The 20,047-nt window shown below is 34.0% G+C and overlaps 1 protein-coding gene across 4 annotated transcripts in view; it reads right to left on the bottom strand.

The window, feature by feature from the left end:
- LOC115222117 (protein O-linked-mannose beta-1,2-N-acetylglucosaminyltransferase 1) overlaps nt 1–20,047 on the bottom strand; it is a 136,320-nt gene that overhangs the window by 15,978 nt on the left and 100,295 nt on the right. For all 4 annotated transcript variants that reach the window (XR_005003052.1, XM_029792245.2, XM_036511252.1 and 1 more), the window contains exons 11-15: nt 17,289–17,364; nt 15,548–15,673; nt 14,013–14,071; nt 9,898–9,970; nt 8,018–8,146 (exon numbers count right to left, since the gene is read on the bottom strand). Coding sequence is in view for 3 of the 4 variants with exons in the window: in XM_029792245.2 (XP_029648105.1) it covers nt 8,018–8,146; nt 9,898–9,970; nt 14,013–14,071; nt 15,548–15,673; nt 17,289–17,364 (463 nt within the window). In the remaining variant the exon portion in view is untranslated. The remainder of the gene's footprint in view (nt 1–8,017; nt 8,147–9,897; nt 9,971–14,012; nt 14,072–15,547; nt 15,674–17,288; nt 17,365–20,047) is intronic.

Below are 20,047 nucleotides of genomic sequence, written 5' to 3'. Positions count from 1 at the left end.
TCAACTGAAAACAAATAAAATAATGGCGAAATTCTACTTTATGTATGCCTCAAAACTTTTTTTTTTAATTTTCAGAAAATTTCTGAGAATTTTTCATGTGGATCACCTCATACTGAATGTATTTTAAGCATCTAATAAGCAACAAAAAGAACATGTGGTGAGAAGCTTGGTAACAGCTTGGCTTGTTACTATGGAAACAGACACCTATATATCTGAGGCTTTTGATTTACTCAAATTACCCACAATTTGCATACTTTAAAGCTATTAACTCTTTATTTATTGATTTATGGCTAAAATGAATTTCATGTTAATGATTGCTTTACAAAACTACATAACAAAATATCAAAATCAATTGGAACAAAAATTGAAGAAATTGAAAAGTGGCAGACAAACAGAAAAGATTCAAAAATTGTAATCTATGAAAGTTGAGAGTAACCCATCAGATGGATGTAAAATTGTTTTTAGTACAACAGAACACAAAAAAACAAACATGTATGCATGATTCATCTTTATTTTTTATTTGTATAAGCCATTAGTTTGCGGCCATGCTGGAGCATTGCCTAGAAGAATTTCAGTTGAACAGATCAATCGCAATACTTATTTTTTAAGCCTGGTACTTATTTTATCAGTCTCTTATGCTGAACCACTAAGTTACAGGTGGTGGGAGACTGACACAAAGATACATACACATACAAAGAGCCTCTCCCAGCCTATGTCCATCAAATCCTTTCACAACGTCTTTGTTGGCTACGGCTACATTAGAAGACACATACCCAAGGTGCCACACAGTGGGACTGTACCTTGAAGTATGTGGTTGGGGAGAATGACTTCCCACCGCACAGCCACACCTGCACCTATAAATGGTGTCTTTCTCAACAGTGCCCTGCTCATAGTAATCCATGATATTACAATTGGGGAAAATAAGAAGCCATACAAAAGTCATACAAAATCTCCAACAACTTTGAACTCTTTCCAGAGGTATGGCAAGGGATCCAGTTTCCAGCAGCTTTACATAGCCATCTGATTTGAGTCCAAGGCTCTATTCATCAGTTGTTCAATGAATTCTGGCTAGTGAACGCAGTCAGAACACCTGCTGTATCCCTTCTTGCTTGCCATATCCTCATAGTTTCCATTGCAGCTGTCCATGTCATGTCTTACAGATTTTCTACAGAATCCAGAGCCAGCACTGAAGGTTTCAACACACAGACAAACATATACATATATATATAAAATAAATATATATAGGTAGCAAAATAAGGAGTGTACTGTGCTGCATAATATTAATATATATATATAATAATCACTGTCATCATCGTTTAACATCTGCCTTCCATGCTGGCATGGGTGGGACTATATATATATATTCTTTTAGTCTCTTACTTGTTTCAGTTATCTGACTGTGGCCATGCTGGAGCACCACCATTAGTTTAACAAATTGACTTCAGGACTTATTCTTTGTAAGCCTAGTACTTATTCTATCGATCTCTTTTGCTGAACTACTAAGTTTTGGGGACATAAACACACCAACATCAGTTGTCAAGTGATGGTATGGGAACAAACACACATAAACATATATGATGGGCTTCTTTCAGTTTCTATCTACCAAATCCAGTCACAAGGCTTTGGTTGGCCCGAAGCTATAGTAGAAGACAATTTCCCAAGATGCCACACAGTGGGACTGAATCCGGAACCATTGGATTGGGAACCAAACTTCTTACCACACAGCTATGCCTGCACATATATATATATATATATATATGTGTGTGTGTGTGTGTGTGTGTGTGTTCAAAAATGTATAGTAAGTAAACAAATGAACAGAAAACAGACACAGAAGGTCAAGTTGAAAAACATACTAAATGCATATATATATATATATATATATATATATATATATATATATATCTGTGTGTGTGTGTACATACTAGAATGAAAAATGCAAGCAAAGGATAACAATATTCTTGAGTATTTAATGAACCTATAAAAATACAGGACAAGAAGTCTAAAATAAAAGAGCTTAAAATAATGCAGCTAAAAAGAATTTGAATGGGTTGCCAATTAAATAAGATTTTTAAAAACCTGTCAAGCCGAGTGAAATTGAAGTCATGGCTGATGCTGGTGTTATGTAACTGGCACCCATGCAGGTGGCATGTAAAAAGCACCTTTCGAGCGTTGAGCCTCACAGAGGCAAAGTGGTTGAGCTCCTTTCAAATGTTGGGCCTCACAGAGGCAATAACCAAGACCTTTGGCATTATGTTGTGCTTGAGCTAAGTAAAATTGCAGTCATAGCAGATACTGGTGTCAGCAAATGGTACGTAAAAGCACCCATTACACTCTCAGAGTGGTTGGTATTAGGAAGGACATCCAGTCGTAGGAACTATGACAAAACAGACTGGAGTCTGGTGCAGCCTTCCAGCTTGCCAGCTCTGGTCAGACCGTCCAACCCATGCCAGCATGGACAATGGACGTTAATTGATGATGATCCAAGTAAGACAAGCCATTCAATACTGACCAACCATCTTTCAGCCAAGAAGAAAGCTTAAAATAAAAGGAAAGAGCTTAAAATACTGCAGCTAAATATGAAATTCAATATAGATAATCTGATGCTTTATCATAAATTCCTGTGTATCAAATAAAAATTGTCACCACTAGGTGGAATGTTGTTCGCTTCCTTGTTTGCAATATATCAAACACAGATATTGTCATTTACCAGCTGGAAGTGGTGTCCTCCTGGAGTGAGAAAGAGTAGCAACATTGTTCTATGCAGAACAACCACATTAGGGTGGTAACAACCAATACTTTTCAGTAGAGTTACTACTTACATCTCTTATAGAGATTTTAGAAATGGCTACTATGGTTGTTGGAATAGAGATTCATTTTTGTTTATTTATTATTAATACAATACTATAATGATGATCTTTATTTTCTTTCATTGTGATTAACTCTATGACATCTGCATTTATTTGAGGAAACTTAGATTTACCTAACAGGAAAATGAACTGGCCAACAGTTAACTAACTAAAAACCAAAATTTTAATAGTTAAAGTAAAATAATTTTACCAAAAATAAAACAAAGAAAACATTTAATTACTTAAATAGTCTTAAATTGTACTATAGTCAAACATTTAATTTACTCACCTACTTCCATTACATTTCTAAAAAATTTTAGTAAATAAAAATTTTAATTACTAATGTTACAACATACTATGGCAGTTATCACTTTATTTTCATATATTAAAATAATTTAAAATTTATTTACAGTCAAGCTTAGCAATAGTGAAATAATTTGGGTGAATGAATGGCTTGGCTTATTTGAATATTTTATTTAATTGGTAACCCATTTAAATTTTATTTTAGCTGCAATATTTTTAAGCTCTTTTATTTTATTTTAGGCTTACTGTTTGTCCTGTATTTTTCCAGGTTTATTAAATACTTAAGAATATCTTGATCCCTTGCTTGCATTTTTCATTCTAGTCCACTTTTTTCACAAGTAATGCAGAAAAATTAATAATTCTTATTCTAATAATAAATTTAGCTTACTTTTTCATATTGTTTCATTTCTTATTGATCAATAACTGATGCCTATTCATTTCTGTTAGAAATTCTAAATTGAATAGCACTTTCTTTACACTGAGTATTATGAAATCTGCCTATTTAGAATGAATTTTTTAAATTAATATTTATCAGAAATAAAATTTAAAAAAAAGAGAGCAACAATAAAATATATAAAGCACTAATTAAGAACAATGAGGAATCAAATGAATTAGGAGAGAAAGTCGACTAAAAATAAAACAATTATAGACCGGATTTCCTGTTTGTCTTGTATTGAGAAGCTGTCATTTAGATAACTTTGTAATTTCAAGTAAGACAGATATTTACAAATGACAATTATTGAAGGCTGCATAACTTTTTTTCTCTTAAACACATCTTTATGGAGTTAGCAAGAAAACATACATCTGGTGGACATCTTTCATCTGGACACAAATAAAATATAGTTTGCTTTTCAAATAGCTGAGATATTTTGAGTTAAAATCAAGCTTAGGTGTTACTTAAAGCTGCATCACTTTTTTCTATCAAATATCTTTTAACAAGGTCTTCACCAGAAGATTCTAGTCACTGAGATCTTTTAAAAGAATATAATTAAAGTAAAGTTTGCTTCTTACATATCTGAGATATTTTGAGTCAAAGTCCATTTTAGGATTACCAATTTTTTGGTTACTTAAAGTGACATAACTTTTTTCTATCTAATATCTTTTAACACTTTCATTACTGTATTTTTATGGGGTTAGCAAGAAACTCTGTGTTTCTTTCAATTACTTTAAATATAACAAAGAATTTAGTAAAATAACTTAGTTATTATTCAGCTAGTGTTAGGAACATAAATTGTGACTAAGGTTTGGTGGAAGATTTTAATTCAAAACTTATGAAAACAAAAAAATTGTACTCAGAGCTGGTTTCAGCCAGGTTGATAACAAAAGGGTTGGTGAGGTCTTCACCAGAAGATTTCACTTGTCAAAATCTTTCAAAAGGGTATAATTAAAGCAGAGTTTGCTTTTTACATATCTGAGATATTTTGAGTCAAAGTCAATTTTTGGCCCTATAGATTTTATCATAACTTTTTTCCTACAAAACCAAATTTCAATTATTTTATGTCAAAATGTAGCTTACCACTGGTCCACCATAATGCAAAAAGCTGAATTAAGATTGAGTTAAAACTGAATGTGTGGTAAAGTGTTAAATTGGCCACCGGTGAGTAAAAGTTGACCTTAATATTATTCACAAACTACAGTGTGTGAAGATATATATATATACAATCAGTTTTGAAAGGAAAGAGGTTGCTCTTTCTCAGGGATGTATTCCATCCAAGCATATACCAGTTTAACTTTATATCCATTAATTTTCCTGGAATTTGTTAATTTGTGTTAGTATTAGTGTCTATTGATGGTTCTTCTTTGACATCAGGACTTTACACTTATGAAGTTCCAGTTGTTATAGATGTTTTCATCTATCTGGTATAGAATAGAATTTCAATAATATAATATAAAGAAAATGGAGAGTGTGAACACAGAAATCAATTTATTTATGTCCAACCCATGCTAGCATGGAAAACGGATGCTAAATGATGATGATGATGATGATGATGATGATGAATAGTCAATTTCATGTCACCTACGCAAAACAAATTAGAACCAATATAATGAAATTATTTTACAAAGCTGTCTCTAAACATTTTTCAAAAGAAAATAAATATCACAAAATGATAAATTCACAAAAATTAAGAGCGGGTTTTTGCATTTCAAAAAACATTGCACAAATTATATCTGCACAAAATACTAAAAAATTGAATGATTTCTATAATAATAGGAGTAAGGAAAACAGAAATGATTTACTTAATGGCCAAAATGACAAGGATCATAATGATAGTATGAAATACACAACCGAAGGAAGTGAAGTAACTCATGACTCCCACTAAGATCGAAAAATATAAACTTGCAGCCAACAAAAGGGAAAAGAAATAAAGTAATAATAACAAAAATGATAATAAAAACACTAATTCAATTGATTTAAATATATATGTTGATACTTATAGTAGCAACAATGAAAATAAATAACAATATAAATATTAAGATAGATAAGAAAGGGAAAGAAGATAAGCCATTAGTTAAGGCTCATAACACAAGAAATAAGCATAGCAAAATAACCCTGAAAACAGGAAAAATAGGTACAGCATTAATAATAACAAGTGAAAGATCCTGAAAATAAAACCTGTGATTGTGTCAATAAAAATAAAAATTGATGTCCATTAAGAAATTTTTGTAGTGAGAAAGTTTAATATATAGGTGTAAGGTAATATCTGAGGGATAGGATTACTACTATATAGGCTCTACAGAAAATTATATAAAAAGAAGGGAGCCAACCATGATAGCACTTTTAGAGATAAGAGAAAAGAAGCTAGCACTAGTTTAAGTAGATTAATTTGGGCAATTAAGGACAAAAATAAGGACTATACGCTGAAGTGGTAAGTAGCCGAGCAAAATCTTATAGCATTGGGAGCAAAAGGTGTGACTTCTGCATAGAGGAAATTTTCCAGATCATTACATCCAAGCATAAACTAATCAACAATAAAAGAAATAGAGGATTTTGTTGTCCACACAGGATTAAACATACGTTTAATAAATTCAAATACACAAAATTAAATAGACATTATGCAAATAAATCTAAATAAATATAATTGAATAGGCATTATGTGAATAAATCAATATCTAGAATTTATGATTCTGTAATAGCAATCAAATAGAATACACATTGAAACCCTTTCTATCAGCTGATATATCTAAATAAATCAATAATTATATTAAATAAATGAAGGATAGAGAGCTTCTTATAATTCATAAGGAATATATATATATATATAATAAATTTTAAATAATAAATTATATTTAAATAGACACTCTGTGAATGATAAAATTAAAATAAACATACGAAGGAATCTTAAAGAAAATGTACTTTCACCATTTGAAAATAATCTTGCTCCATACATGTGATACATAGTGAATTGTACCATCATTAAAATATATACAAATTAATTTAACAAAATGTATATAATAATCCAAACTATCAATAAATAAGACTAATACATCTAAAATAATATAGAAAATTACACTAATAATAAAAATTGAAATTCTCACAATTAAATAAGTTAAATAAATTTGGATACTTACTAATGTATATATTTTTTATTTTTTTGGCAAGTGGGTAGAGAGAAGAGTGGTTGCCAGCCTCTAAAACCAATTATCTAAATGCCATTAAGGGTGAATAGTAGTATGATCTAGTTCTTCAGAACTGCAACTAGCGATTGTCCACTATGGTTGTAGCTTAACCTCTAGCTATTTTTAGAACGGAATCCAAAGACACACATGCTGACACACACATATGCATGCTGTCGTTTCAGTCTGTAATGAACTCTCCGTCCTTTAGGATGTAAATGAATATATGTCAATATGTCAAATGAATATGTCAATATATTGCCCGGAAGAGATTTTTACCTTTTAAAAATCATAATACAATTTTAATTGTAAATGAAGATGAGAAATTGAAACGTATGTAGGTGACATGAAACTGACTATCATATAAATAAATTGATTTCTATGTTCACACTTTCCATTTTCCTTATATTATATACCTATACATATTCAAGCATATACACATATAAATATCTATATAATAATAATAATAATAATAATATATATTGTATAAAAGATCATGGGTAAGGCCAAAACAATGCAAAGTAAATCACAAGGAAACAAATATGTGAATTAATGTAGACTTACCTTGTATTCAATATTTCGGGGTTATGACCCCATTTTCAAGAAATTGACAAATGTTGCTGATGTGCATGTGTGTGACACACACACATGCACATCAGCAACATTTGTCAATTTCTTGAAAATGGGGTCACAACCCCGAAATATTGAATACAAGGTTGAATACATTAATTCACATATTTGTTTTCTTGTCATTTACCGTGCATTTACTTCGCATTGTTTTGGCCTTACCCATGACCCTTTATACAATATATTCTACACAATGCTTCACAGTAATTATTCCATAATAATAATATATATATATATATTATATATATATATATATATATATATATATATATATATATAAATCATCATCATCATCATTGTACTAGCATGGGTCAAACAAGACTTAAAGTGGTAATTTTTCTATGCTATGGCTGAATCCCTTTCCTGTCACTAACCCTCATTTGAAGCCAAGTAAGGTACTATTTCCCTTTAACAGTTCAATAGCTTGAACTTGAAACGTATGTTTTACAGCTGATGTAAACAATGACAATGTCTATATAACGACATTGTTTTTACAGATGACACAAACAACCTCAAAACAATGGGAAGACACACACACACACACAATACATATGTGTGTGTCTCCTTGTCTTGACATTGCATTAAAAAAAGTTGTTTTAAAAAAAAATTAAAAAAGACACTCTCACCTTCTCTGGGGTTGGCCACTGTGCTTCTAGTTCTTCTTTGTAAAGTTTACGTTTTAGCATCCAACCTAACCCAGGCATGGTTTCAATGCGGTACAAAAGTGATGGATCCTTACATGAATGTTCATATCCCTATATGATACAAAATACAAAGAATACATTCCTGAAGAATACAATAACTACAAACCAATACAGAAAATGCTGTCTGTTCTACATACAGACACTGTGCCATTTTCCAATATTGAAAATGCTTGTTGTTCATATTGCTGCATGATACAAATGATGTATTTCTGAAGAATATAATAACTACAAACCAACACTGAAAATCCTGTATTTGTAGATAGGCATTGTTCCAAGTTCCTGAACAAAGCATAAAAGTAATTTACTTTGTACAAAATGTCTCATTCTTAATTAATGGTTTCAAAATTTAGCAGAAGGCTGGCAATTTGAGGTGGGGACAGTCAATTACCTTGACCTCAGTGCTCAACTGGAACATATTTTATTGAATCCGAAAGTATGAAGAACAAAGCTGACCCCAGTGGGATTTGAACTCAGAATGTAAAGGGCCAGAAAAATGTCACTAAGTTTTGTTATGAAGAAGAGAATAAAGTTCTAGCTGCTGTGATAGTAAAGCTACAGAATATCATTATAGTTTGGTAGGCAATCATCTGTAGCAAATAGAACTGATTAAAAATAATACTACTCGAAATATTATTCTCTACTTCTACAAAAGAAAACAAATAATATTCTCTACTTCTACAAAAGAAAACAAATAATATTCTCTACTTCTACAAAAGAAAACAAATGTTCATTGATTGCATGACTGATTTAAGGCATGCTGCACGTTCTCCTTATAAATTTTTGGGGTGCTTTTATTATTAGGAGGACTATATTAACTGGTGGGTGAACATGTGGTAGTCAGTTGACCAAGAGTTGTAAAGTTTGAAGTCAGGTGATGAAGAACTACATTATACAAGACATCCAGCTGTGTGCAGCTACTTCTTCTCCTGGCAAGTTGGCTAGCTGGGTTGGTTTGCAATTTCCCAGCTGCTGACTTGGCTGTTGGAGCCATGTTGGTGTCAGGAGGCCATTTTTTGCAATACTATGTTGTCTGCCACTTAGTGATTCTGCATCTTCACAGCCTAACATTTATAATTAATAAAATAAGATAGTGGACACATGGTTCATGAATTAAAAGTCCATATCTGACAGCAAGTGCTGCTTCTGAGTAGGGATCATAACAGACTTTTTGCTTCTGTTTTAAATGGTTTAGTCTTTGCTCATAACCTTTGTATGCCCTCTGAAGCTGATGAAACTGATGCAGTCAATGTTCATCATACAGAGCTGCAAGACAGTGGCTGACATTTCACCTTGTAAAGAATTTTATTATTAAATTGAGAAATGAATAGGATGATCAAAGCTAGAATGCCTTTCATTACAGGTCAATATGACAGGCTAACTAGGGCTTTTAACATCAACAGCTAACATAGTGACTTAAGCTTCTGCCCTATTGTTGTTGAGCTTATCACTAATTGAGCCCTCCTTTTCTTGTTATTTCATCACATTTTAATGTTGATGAAATATGTAAAAAGAGAAAGTAGTATAAACCAATGAATAAAATATGAAACAATAGAGAAGCATGTACATAATTGCTCATCCTGCTAGAAATAGCAACCACATCTCTTTCACCCCACAAGCTACCATTTAAAAAAAAATAAAAAGACAATGGATAATGTAGTCTGAGGAGTAACCCATCGGGGAAAAAGTAAAATGGGATGATCATGGCTAGAATGCCTTTGATGGTAAGTCTGCTTTTGTCCCCCGTGGCCAACTTAGTGTTAAACAACAACAATAAAAGCAATATATAAAATGCCATTACTAACCTGATCATTCCATGCTGACACACAGTAAATACTGGGATCTTCATCTAGCAGATGCATTGTCTGACTAAAGTAACTGAAATGATAAAGCATGACAACAGATTTTTAAATACAAATCAAAAGAATGATATTAGTATCTCAAAATGGCAACTACAAGGATAACCTAGTGATTTATCATAATTGTTTGGAGACTGGATGGAAAAGTTGAAGCTTCATTACATTCAAATGTTGGTTTCAAATTTTGGCACAAGGCCAGCAAGTTCAGGGGAGGGTGTAAGTCAATTACATCTACCTCTGAGCTTGACTGGTACTTATTTTATAGACCCCAAAAGAACAAAAGGCAAAATCAACCTTTGTGGAATTTGAACTCAGAACATAAAGATGGACCAAATGTCAATAAGCATTTTGCTCGGCCGGTTAATGATTCTGCCAGCTTGTCACCTTTCTTTACATTCAAATGTTTCTGGTTTAGAATAACTGAACACTTTCATAGTTTTCCGTTCCAGAGTAACAAAATTGATGAAGAATCAATTATATACGAATCAATAATATACAGAGTGGAGTGATAATAAAAATAAGGAGAAGGATTAGATGGTATTCTAATCTAGCAGGAGATACCAGAGTGTTTTCAAATGGCAGACTTTTGGATGCTGAACAACTTTTCGAAGTGTTTGATAAAGCTATGAAGTACAAGGTTGCAGTGAATGAGTGTTAACTGTGTGTGTGAGAGTATAAAGGATAAGGACCCACCCTCTTTGGTTACGAATGATCATGAGGATTTAAGCTAGAAAGTTACCCTCCAAGGCACAAATCTGGGCAAGATTGTTTATGGAAGACTAGCAGTCACCCATACATACCAGCCTCCACTCTCCATGCCACAGATGTTATCCAAAGGAAAGGCAAAGGCCGATACAGTTTGGCACCAGTGGCATTGAAACTCGTTTCTATGGCTGAGTGAACTGAAGCAGTGTGAAATAGAGTGTCTTGCTCAAGAACACAACACAGCCCATGGCATATGTATATGTGTCTCTATGTGTGTGCTTACACGAACATGCATATGCTTGTCTAAATGATGACATGCATTATAACAGAACCAAGCAAAATTTGAGTTTGTTGAGCAAGATGCCTTTCGAAAAGTCACCTGACTAGTTGTAGAGTATCTCACTTGCAAGGGACCAATGCAAGATGGGTCAAGAGGATTGCTTTGATTAATAAAGAATCTCATGAATTCGATTTTCTCATTTGTCATATGTATGCATAAACACACAGGGTCATATTTGAAATTATTTATCTCTACTATAGTCATTGCAAGATTAAGGATTGTGATGGGTGCCAAGACATTGTGATCTGCTCAATCCATGTTAACATGGGGAAAATGTGAGCTTGACATGGCCTATACAAATATCACTGGTTATCTGACTACAGGGGAAGTAACTCCGAATAATATAATAATGAAATTATTGTGTATAGTTCTCAGGTGCACTTCAACTCATCAAAGGTACATAGAATTATGTACAAAAGTCAGAAACGTAAACAGCGCACGAGTCATGATATACATGTGTGCATGCGTATGGAGGAGGATATATCAGGTGTAGTGAAGGCGAATTTTAGGGAGCATGGAGGTTTTAAAGGATGCAATGTCTCGGCAACTAACAACTGGTGCAAGTAATTTGTTCCATGCCTCAGCAATTCTGAGTGTGAAAATATGTTTCCAAAAGTCATGGGAGCTGTGCTGTTTTCTTACTTTGTAGGCATGCCCAAGTACGTTAGACACATGCAGCTCAAAAAGGTGCTCAACATGGTTGCTGGCATGATGGTTAATAATTTTGTGGGTGTTTACCAAGTCAGAGCTTCAATGTATCTATAGCCAAGGAAGCAAAGCGGTCAGAGTATGGTAAATGCCTGATGGAGAGTATTCGCTTGGTTGCACGTCTCTGAACAGTTTCCAGGAGGTCAATGTCCTGAGCAAGATAGGGGTTCCAGACTGGTGATGCAAATTCCAAGTGTGGCCACACCATAGCCATATACAGCCTTAAATAGATAGCTGGAGAGAGGCTGACAATAGTCTTGCTGAGGTGTCAAGACACCCTCAGCCTTCTTAACAATTTTGGAAATGTGCTTTATCCAGCGCAAATTGCTGCTGATAGTAATGCCCAGGTCACGCTCACAAGAAGACTTCTTGATATTAGTGCTGTGGAGAGAGTATGTGGAAGCTAGGTTTTTCCTCCCAAAATGCATGGTGGTACACTTGTCCAGAGCCAACTTGAGTTGCCAGTCCATGATCCATTGCTGCACTGTGTCCAGGTCTGATTGTAGAAAAGATCTATAGTGTTTAGGATCTGTCCTTTTTATCTCAAGGTACATCTTGCTATCATCTGCATATTTCAGCACTGTGGCATTCTTTAAGCTGGCATCTATGTCATTAATGTATGAAACAAACAAAAGAGGACCAAGAACAGATCCCTGCAGTACACCAGATGACATCTCATAGGATGAAGAATGCTGTCCTAAAACCAGGACTACCTATTTTTAGTTGAGAATAAAGAAACTGAAAGAAGAGTGAAAGTTGGTGCAGAAGAAAATATCCATGTTTGAGAAGCAAGTACATAACACCATCAAGACCAGGAGAGGCATAATTGCGTTTATTCTTAAGGTGATGCCTCAGCTTTGCAAGTATAAATTCCATAGTTGTTATAGAATTTGGTGTCAGAGATGGTGGAGATGGTATGTTTTGGTTTACGACAGTAAAAATGCCTGCATAGGCATTCAGCAATGAGTTCTGTGCATTTTTTTGGGATTGCCAGTAATCTAGCTTGTGTGGGGATTGTGAAGAGGACCAACTGGAGAGTGAGGTCTCTGCTTTGAATGTACATCTTTCCAGAACACCTTACTGTCAGGGTTTGTTGCTATGCACTGCTCAAATTCAAGCACTGCCCCTTTTTGTTACCTGCTTGAGATAGTTGGATAATTCATTGCGCTTTTTCTTGTTTATATCTGATTTATGCAATTTGTATTCTCGTTCAGCATTATGGCACTCTTTCTGCTGCAGTCTCCCAAATTGCACTCTTGGGATGTTTTTTGTGCTTACTTGGTACTGATGCTGCACATGCCGACCATATTGTGTTCAGGATGTTCTGAAGAATAGTGTTCACATCTCCTGAGTTGTAAAATTCCAGCCAGTTTGGGCATTGTAGCTCAGTGCAGTAAGAACTCCAGTCTGCTTTATTCCAGTAAAAACGAGCAGTTTGGAGATGGCTGTAGTTTTTGTTACTGCCCATAATGGACAGATTGGCAATGATCATAGCATGATAAGAGTCACCTAAAGATTCCTCAGTAACAACACTAATGACCATTTCAGGAGTAGTAGTAAAGAGTAGATCCAAAGTTTTGTCACCTCTTGCTGGGGAGTTGACTGATACAAAATACAGGAGACACTTACATAGTCTTACTAACATCAGTGTGAAAATAATATGCACTTGCTAAACATTGTAAAGAAGTTAGTGACATGAAGCGTATCCACCATAAAAACCATGCCAAAAACAAAGTATGAGTAAGATGTGAAGTCCATAAGCAACATCACAAGCTACACATGTAGGAGGGTGAGTAACTGAATAAAAACTGATGAAGAGTAATGACATGATAAAATTGCTGCTGATGGTGATGGTAGTATGTACAAGAGCATTGTTGGTTATAGGTCTCTAATGAGCCAATCTCTAATTAATTCATAGCATCTCAGGAACCAAAATGATAAGGGATAACTTAGTGTGGAACAATTATATAGAGTAGTTTTATATGAAAGCAATATTTTGGTTTTCTTGCCAAGATACATCCATAATGCTGATGTATGTGACAGGCTTTGGTGCAGTCTGTCCACCAAATTCTATAAGGTATATGCCAGACAAATTGTCCTATTAGAAAATGAACTTGCACATCTTTTAATGAGGATATATACTGCCACTCTTCTGATGAAACATTATTTGCATAATGTTGGACAGAAAGGTCAATAGTATTGATTAAATAATAATGCAAATTGTCAAGAAATATTTTACTTTTAAACAACTGTTAGTACTGTAAAAAGAGGTAAGTAAAAATAGATGACAAACTAATAAATGACTTACTTGAAGAAGTCTGGGGATATATCTAAATCTTCCTCCACTATGATGGCAAATTCAGCATCCTGTAAAAACAATGAAATAGAAGACAGTAGAGGAGATTGGGTGAGATGGAATGAAAGAATACTGGAAAATGATGAGAAAATAAAGAAGAGGATTGAGGGAAAAGAATGGAGCAGAAGAGGATGGTGGAAGAACAACAGAGATATGTAAGGGAAGAACAATAGGGAGGAGGTATAAGATGGGAGAACAATGAAGATAAGATATGTAATAGCAAACTAATGAAGGGGAAGTATGGAATGGCAAAAAAAAATAAAAAGATATACAGTGAGAGAAGAAGGGAGATAATTTATGTAATGGTGAAACTGAAAAAGAGGTGTGTGAATGCAGATATGAGGGGAAAATAGTGAGAGTATTGATGAGTTTGTAAATTATGACAGGAATATCAAGAAAAATGTATATATGGAGAATAAGATAATATAAATGTCAGATTATAATAACCTCCCTCTGTCTCTAAGTTTTCAATCTGCTACAGACAAACATTCAACAAGCCTCCCATGATTTACTATACTTTAGGGCTTAAGGATAGAGTAAACCTGATATAAATTGGTTGCAGAGTCTCTGTTACAGGCAGAACTATGACAAAGGGTTCTACCCTTTGAACTCTTTTTTGTCCTTAAGTTATAAAATTTATTCCACTATTTGGATGATTTGCCAATAGAACCAGATTTGAATATTTTATACTTTAAACTAGGGCTGAGAGTAAAATATGTGAAGACTAAAGCAGATGTATAAGAAACGATACTAATGGAACAAGAAGCTATGTTACCAAGTGAAAACGTTTTGCCTGAAGGAAGCCTACAAAGATAATTTACCATTTGTTGTATATACGGTGATATATATCAAATGAAAATAATTAACTGTCAATGTCTTGCAACCACCAAACAACCTGAGCAACTGCACTGCATGGTTGCGAGACAACATTAACAGAGGCAAAAAGGGATAAGGAAAGTTCACTTCTATAGAAAGATTGACAGAAACTGCCAGAAAACTGAACTAAAGGTTGTATCTAGATATTTTTTATGAATGACACCCACCATAGAATAAGTGAAAAAGATGATGGTGGCAGTGGTTGCACAAAACTGGAGATGATGAGGTTGGTGCTGGATATATTACAGGAGATAACAATGCTATTCTTAATCAACACCACTGGCCCTGATGATGACCAAAGGAAAGGTAACACTGATACAACTTGGCACCAGATCCATTGCAAGCATTGCAATCAGACCACCAAAAGCAGAAAGAGACACCCCAAGGCATCCCCCTGAAGTTCTAATAGTTCTGCCGAGCCACTGCCTTTGATTGGTAGTTCTTTCTATCAACTCTAAAAAGATGAAAATTACTGCTGACCACCATAGAATTTGAACTCAGAGCTCAGAAAGTCAAAACAAACACCTCCAAGGTAGTATATCTTACACTCTAACAACTCTGTTTCTTCCCTGATTCAAGGAAAGACTACTAGCAAATATTTAAATTATTACCTTGTAACGATTGAAAGTTGCAGTCAAACTGGCTTTATAGTGTTGTGATATCCTGGCATTTTTAACTCCAAGTGGTGTATGTTGTACTCCAATCAAACCAAATAATTTAGTTACTTCAAGAGGTTCCTGAAATAAGAAACATTTTCTTATGAAATGAATAAGAAGACATATAAAAACTCTCACTAACGAACAGCAAGCATTTAACCCCTTAATTACCATATTTCTGTTGAAATACACTGTCTTTGTTCCAATTAATTTTGAAAATAATGAGCTTAGTAAAATAACGTTGACACTGGTAAGCTGGTGTTTGGAGCATAGAGTAACATGAAATTTTGATGGAATGTTTTAATTCAGATTACAAGAAGTTCTATATCAGAGAACCAGGAACACTCTCAGATGGATTGGTATCAAATGGGTTAAACACTTCTCAGAAAGGTAAGCAAGTTAATGTAATGTTGCTTTCAGCATTAATAAACAAAAGATTTTGAAAATTAAATTTGGGTCACAAGATTTCTACTTCATTGATTTTCATCTGAGGCTAAATAATTGGATTTTTACCTCAAGCCAGTTTTGAATATAAAGTTCACTCTAGTTTCATTTAAACTTGCAATCCTGATATCATCAATGAGTATAAAAAACATTATATATCACTATGGTGTTACTCATTTCTCCAATCCAAAGGAGGTTACCTATTAACATCAACAGCCTCGATCTACCTTCTACAGGATGCAGGCTATTCTCTTAAGTTTTTCTTGTCTCGTGATTCCTGGATATTTTGATACCATCTTCTACTGGGTAACTGTAGAGACTCTCCTAAGCATTTTTAAAATTTAATTTATTTATTTTTTGCTATGAGATATTTATCTTTTAACCTTTTAGCATTTAAACTGGCTATATCTGGCCAAAATATTCAACCTGCTTTATGTTCAAACTGGCCAGATGTTGCCTCCCACACCAGTCCTACAATATTATTTTAAAACTTAAGTTACCTCATCAAAATCTCAAAGCTACAAGATAATGCAAGATTAATTCAAAACAATATGACTAAATAAGCATTACTTTTGACAGAATAATCTGAATACTAAAGTGTTAAAGAAAGTCATCTTTTATCTTTCCATTATTCTTGGCAAAAAAAAAGTGCCACCAATAAACAATATCAACTCAACTGACTTTACTTATTCCATACAAAATAAAATACTTATTCCATAAAAAAAGGAATAATTTCACTTCAATTCTATCACCTACTTAATTTTTCTTAATATCTTTCATGCTTGTTTTTCATTACAATATTTTACAGTCAGACTAAAACATGCTTAGATTTATTAAATTTAATTTGAAAGTGGTGTTGTGAAATCAGTTTCCAAGAGTTTTTGGCTACACTCAGATGCCAGCTACATTAAATTGCAGATAGGCTCTGCTTAAAATATTGTTTAATCTTAGGTACACTGGCAGGTGACATGTGAATTATAAGAACTAACCAATAACTTAGTTTCAAGTATCTACAGTGTAACTGTTGTAGTGTCCAGGTCAGAGTGATGTGCCAAAAGTTTTGTGATCGCAAGAAATAAACAAAAAGTGAATATAATAATTTTTGGGGGGTTTTTTTAATGTAGGTTTTCCACTTACAATTAAATCTCACAATCTAACCATTATATTACACTTTGTCACATAGAATTGATCAATAAATCAATAGTAATTAAAATGGAAAATTAAGAAAAAACAAAATAATCATATTCTATACCTCATAGTAACCATCAATAAATACTGTTATCATGTCAGGATTAGCTCCAGGAGTTGACAAGATTGACTGCAACATTCTGCAATAAAGAGGGATATTTCAGATATAACAATATTTAAAAAGAGAAATGACATTTTATATGAAATGAAATAATCTCAGGTAATGAAATGTGGTAGAGAGAACAACATATGAAACCAAATACTTTGCTGAACTAGTTTAGTCTTTCTTGCTTATGAATTCAAATCCTACCATAAACCAGTTGTTTTTATAGTGAATATAAGCAATATGTCAGCATTTGTTCAAATCAATTTTTTTTTCAATACTTTCCATGACTCTCTGTCATCATCCAATTCCATTATGAATTTGAATTGGGAGCTTGAGTCATAGCAGACCTTTCATTTGCAACAAAATAAACTGATTGCTGTTTTTGATTTTTCAAGCTAACCATGCTAACATTCTCAGTGAGGTATGCAGACATAATCAAATAACAATCTTTAGGTATTCTAAAAATATAAGCCCGAGGTCAACGTCTACCCAAATAGAGCTATGTTCAAAAGGCATTCCATCCATGAGCATTGATCTGGGTCCCCCCACCCTGCCAGTATATAGAGAATCATATTATTCTTTTAAACACAGCAAGGTGAAATTTGAAGGAGACTTGATCACTATTTATCATAAACCAAGCGACTAAGTAGAGGCTTGCTGATTAATCCTCTGCATATTATATCAGTGCATAATCACTTTGAGTTAGGACTACATGTGAGAACCTTTCAAGTGGACGTTAATCACATTTAAATATCTGTCTTCTGTGTGTATTGTTGAATATTGTTTTGTGGGTTCCCAACATCTGCAACATTAACCAGCTGACAGATGAAATATTTAAACCCAATTTCAAAAGTCCACAACATTTACAAATAGCATGTACAACAGTTTTATCTATTCAAAACAGATAATCTCTATTGCACAAAAGTACTCCATCTGGAATTCTACATTGAGGCTTTGCAACTTTGTAGTTTCATGTTTGAGCCCACTGTGCAGCACCTTGGACAAGTGTCTTCTACTATAACCCAGGCCATGAATTTGGTAGATGGAAACTGTGAAAGCCTGCCATACATATGCATGCATGTACACGCATGTATGTGTGCTTGTGTTTTGTCTTCCTCACCCCACCACTTGACAAACAGTATTGGTTTGTTTACATCTCAGTAACATGAGACTAACAGAATAAGTACTAGACTAAGAAACAATATAATTACTTGGGTGAATTTGCTTGATAAAAACCAGCATGGCAGTATTCCAATGACTGATACAAGTAAAAAATATATAAAGATGTGTTTAAAGACACTATTTCCAATTTGTGTGCAAACAGCACAACTAAGTCTTTACATAATTGTCCAAACCACTAGAAATAGCAACCAAATCTGCCTCAAATCACATCTTCCTGTCTTAAAGGATGGTAGGAAACATTGAAGAATGTGGCCTTGGACACACTAAGTCCTTGTAAAAAATGGAATATTCATTATTGGAATGCAGTTTGTCATAGATTTACTCATCAGAATTGACATGGAGTTAAACAACAACAGGACTGCAAATAACAATACTGTATAATCTTTTATCTTTTACTTGATTCAGTCATTAGACAACAACCATCCTGGGACACTGCCTTGAAGAGTTTTAGCTGAATTTATCAACTCCAGTACATTTTCATAAAGCCTGGTACTTATTGTATTATTCTCTTTTGCTGAACCACTACATCATGAGGATGTAAGTGCACCAACACCAGCTGTCAAGCAGTGGGGGAGGACAAATACACACACGCACATACAATGCGCTTCCTTCAGTTTCTGTCTACCAAACCCACTCACAAGGCTTTGGTCAGCCTGAGGCTATAGTAGAAGACAGTTGCCCAAAGTGTCACAAAGTGGGGCTGAACCAGGAACTATGTAATTGGGAAGCAAACTTCTTAACACACTCCTGTGCCTCTATGCCCATTAATTATATTTTAATTGTAAAGTCAATTGGTAACTCCTTCAATTTTCACAGCTTTAACTTGGCATTTTCCTATACATTTAATGTGTTAAAGATTGCCTTTCAATTATCATTAGATTAGATATGAAATGCTAACAAAGTTATACTTAACCAGCACCTTTTTACTATAATTAGTATATCTTGTTTAGATGGCATGGTACAGGCAAACGTACAACAATGAATTGGAATTATCAGAAAAATCTAAAAGCAATTCAGGCAATCATCATCATTGTTTAACGTCCGTTTTCCGTGCTAGCACGGGTTGGAAGAACTGAAAGGCAAATACTTGTAAAGCCCATGTAGGTAAAGCTGCATGGGTAACAGGTTTGATTGTAAGTTAACGGTTCCAGGCTCAATCCCATTGTGTGATACATTGGACAGACCAATGCCTTATGTGAGGAATTTGGCCGTTTTGGAAACCTGCCATATATATATCATTATCATTTAACATCCGCTTTCCATGCTGACATGGGTTGGATGGTTTGACTGAGGACTGGCAAGCCAGGAGGCTGGCTGCACCAAGCTCCAATCTGATTTGGCAAGGTTTCTAACTGGATGCCCTTCCTAATGCCAACCACTCTGAGAGTATAGTGAGTGCTTTTTACATGCCTCCAGCATGGGAACTAGTCATGTTGAACTATATATATATATATATATATATATATATATATATATATGTATATATAACAGCTTTCTAAAATAAACATACACTTCATTTTAATGGCTTCAAGGAA

This window comes from Octopus sinensis, linkage group LG19, assembly GCF_006345805.1.
Source record: "Octopus sinensis linkage group LG19, ASM634580v1, whole genome shotgun sequence".
In the NCBI taxonomy this organism is placed as follows: Eukaryota; Metazoa; Mollusca; class Cephalopoda; order Octopoda; family Octopodidae; genus Octopus; species Octopus sinensis.
This window is presented reverse-complemented; position numbering and strand designations above follow the sequence as displayed.